At 43.4% G+C, this 2,323-nt stretch overlaps 1 protein-coding gene across 6 annotated transcripts in view; it reads right to left on the reverse strand.

The window, feature by feature from the left end:
- cbfa2t3 (CBFA2/RUNX1 partner transcriptional co-repressor 3) overlaps positions 1 to 1,858 on the reverse strand; it is a 39,248-nt gene extending 37,390 nt beyond the window's left edge. For 3 of the 6 annotated variants that reach the window (XM_034574160.1, XM_034574143.1, XM_034574133.1), the window contains exon 1: positions 1,546 to 1,858. In XM_034574160.1, coding sequence (XP_034430051.1) covers positions 1,546 to 1,747 — 202 coding nt within the window. In that variant the 5' untranslated portion in view covers positions 1,748 to 1,858. Of the gene's footprint in view, positions 252 to 1,545 lie in introns of those variants that run through there. The other 3 variants (XM_034574194.1, XM_034574168.1, XM_034574185.1) reach the window with 3 other exon arrangements.
- Between the last annotated feature and the right edge of the window lie 465 nt (positions 1,859 to 2,323).

The following is a 2,323-nucleotide window of genomic DNA, read 5'->3' on the forward strand; positions in this document are numbered from 1 at the left end:
CTACGTTGGGTATTAGTCCTCGTGCTGGCTTACAGTTTCTACATATTTATATGTCTATAAAATTAGGCCTTTAATGTCTGACTCTTAATGCATCTCTCTCTCCTCAAACACGTTGCTGATTTAAGTGAGGGTTTTCATTTTTCACCTAAAGGCCATACTTCAGTGTTTTAACTTCTTTAAGAATCAATTACACCATTTTTCCTCTCTTTCTTTTCTTCCTGAATTTCAAGTATCACTCATCCGTCCACGAAATGCTGTTTTAAAGTTCCCACCATTATTACCTGTGATGCACCCTGGTGACCTGCAAGTGTATAATGAAGGAACTGAGGCACTTCAGTGAAACTCCAGGACTTACTTCTGTTCCCCTGCAGCTGCATGGGGAAACCCAAAGGAAGACACCCACCCATACACACACACTTTCCCCCACCCACCCACCCATTGCCCTGAAAACCTTATTCCTCTTCCTTTACAGTGCCATGGGACAGAATGTGCTCCACTGGGCTTATTAACAATAATGACTGTGCTCATCTGAGAACCATAATACATAATTATAAGGGGGGGATGTTGTTGAGAAAACATTTTCTTGGTGGCCAATTTAATCAAAATGTAATGATTCAGTTTGGTCTCTAATTTGAGGCTGTTTACGCTCTGGCCACTGTAATGCAGATATTCGCAGTCAGATTTATTTCCTCTGCATTTGGGCCTCTTGTCCAAACGCAACCGAAGTCACTATATGAGAGATTTTTACAAACCAAATTGCAGATTTTCCAAAACTCTGGTTCCTGTGGATCCATGTGAATGTAGCAAATGGGAAACGATGATGTCACAGTTTACTTGCCCACTGGCAATTTCCGTAACGAGCATGTGTCAGAAACAACAATGGCGGCTATATAGCAGTTCCACTATGTTGTGTTGGCACTGCTAGGTCTAATTGCAAGTTTGCAGCTAAATTTAGCATCACTGCACCACATTACCAGAAATTACCGGCATATGCCTTCGCCCAATATTACTTGGTGCACAGCTTTCTTCTTTCGTATTTGATAGATTGTTGTTTTAGACTTTATCGCCACCCACTGGCCTGGCATAGTTGTTTGTAGTTGCTTTTTTGTGTTCTCGTCAGGACGGCGATATTTTATAAAACGAAAGTCGTGTAGACAGGTGAAAATATCTGTTTAAAAAATATCCGCAGTAGTGTAGACAAGGCCTCAATGTAAAAAAATTCAATCAGTGCCCTGGGAAACAACCCCACAGCCATGTTACATGTAATAACTCGGAAGAAGAAACATAGATGGTAGTGGCTGATGTCTTTTTAACCTTGAAACCTCTGCTTCAGTCATCACATAACAGCTCTACTAGCAAGAAGAAAAAAACCCTCACATTGCCCTAATAGCAAGCAGCGCTAAGTCAACACAAACTGATTATCTGTCAATCACTCCAACTTAATGAGGAGACCAGACAGCAGCGGGACCCTCCATCACTCATCAAGATAACGCACTGCCAAAAGATTTCCCAGAGCAGGTCCTTTAAGATACAACGAGCTCTTACCTTCACTACATCGGTAGTGGCTGCTGGGTGCCAGGTTGGGATCAAGGCTTCCAGGCTGGAGTCTGCGGGCAGCGTGTTTGTGCTTCAGCTCTCGGTGGTTGATCAGCGTGACCGTGGGCACACGTGGGGCAAATGCTGAAGCAGAGGTCCCACTCCTCAGGTCAGCCCTCTTCTGTCGCTCCAAATTGATTTCAGCAGACATGATCGAACGTTCAGATCTCCGCTAAGATCTCTGCTACGACTTCCAATTTCTTTGGGAGGTGAGGGGGGTCGTCGGAGTTTAAGTGACACACTGTTGCTGTGAAGCTCTCCGGTGTACACTGACAGCCTGTAGGTCCAGATGTGGTGGCAGCAAGACACACAAGACGGTTAACTCCTCAAATCGCTCAATTATTTTGGGTAGTTTCCCAAGTGAAATGTTTTTGTCATGAAGTGCGTTTGAGGTTCTCCATGTTTCTCACCCTTGACACCCCAGTCGATCTTTGTATGAACCACTGAACTGATGTGCAAGGACAAGGACTTTTCTGGAGTTACAGCTCCAAATTGTGAAAAAGGAGAAACAGCCAAGGTTTGATTCTTCTTCTTCTTCTTCTTCTCATGTCCTCATCAAAAACTATGTTTATTCCCTCATTCCTCCGATAGTTTGTCTTTGCTTTACATCTGCATGAAACTTTGCTTTAGAAACATGCATGATAATTACATATTAAAACCCACAACTAACCATCTTTGTCCTCAGTCACAAGCCAGTCTCCTGTCGGTGAACTTGACAGATCTTCCT

Source organism: Hippoglossus hippoglossus, chromosome 3 (assembly GCF_009819705.1).
Source record: "Hippoglossus hippoglossus isolate fHipHip1 chromosome 3, fHipHip1.pri, whole genome shotgun sequence".
NCBI classification, from domain to species: domain Eukaryota; kingdom Metazoa; phylum Chordata; class Actinopteri; order Pleuronectiformes; family Pleuronectidae; genus Hippoglossus; species Hippoglossus hippoglossus.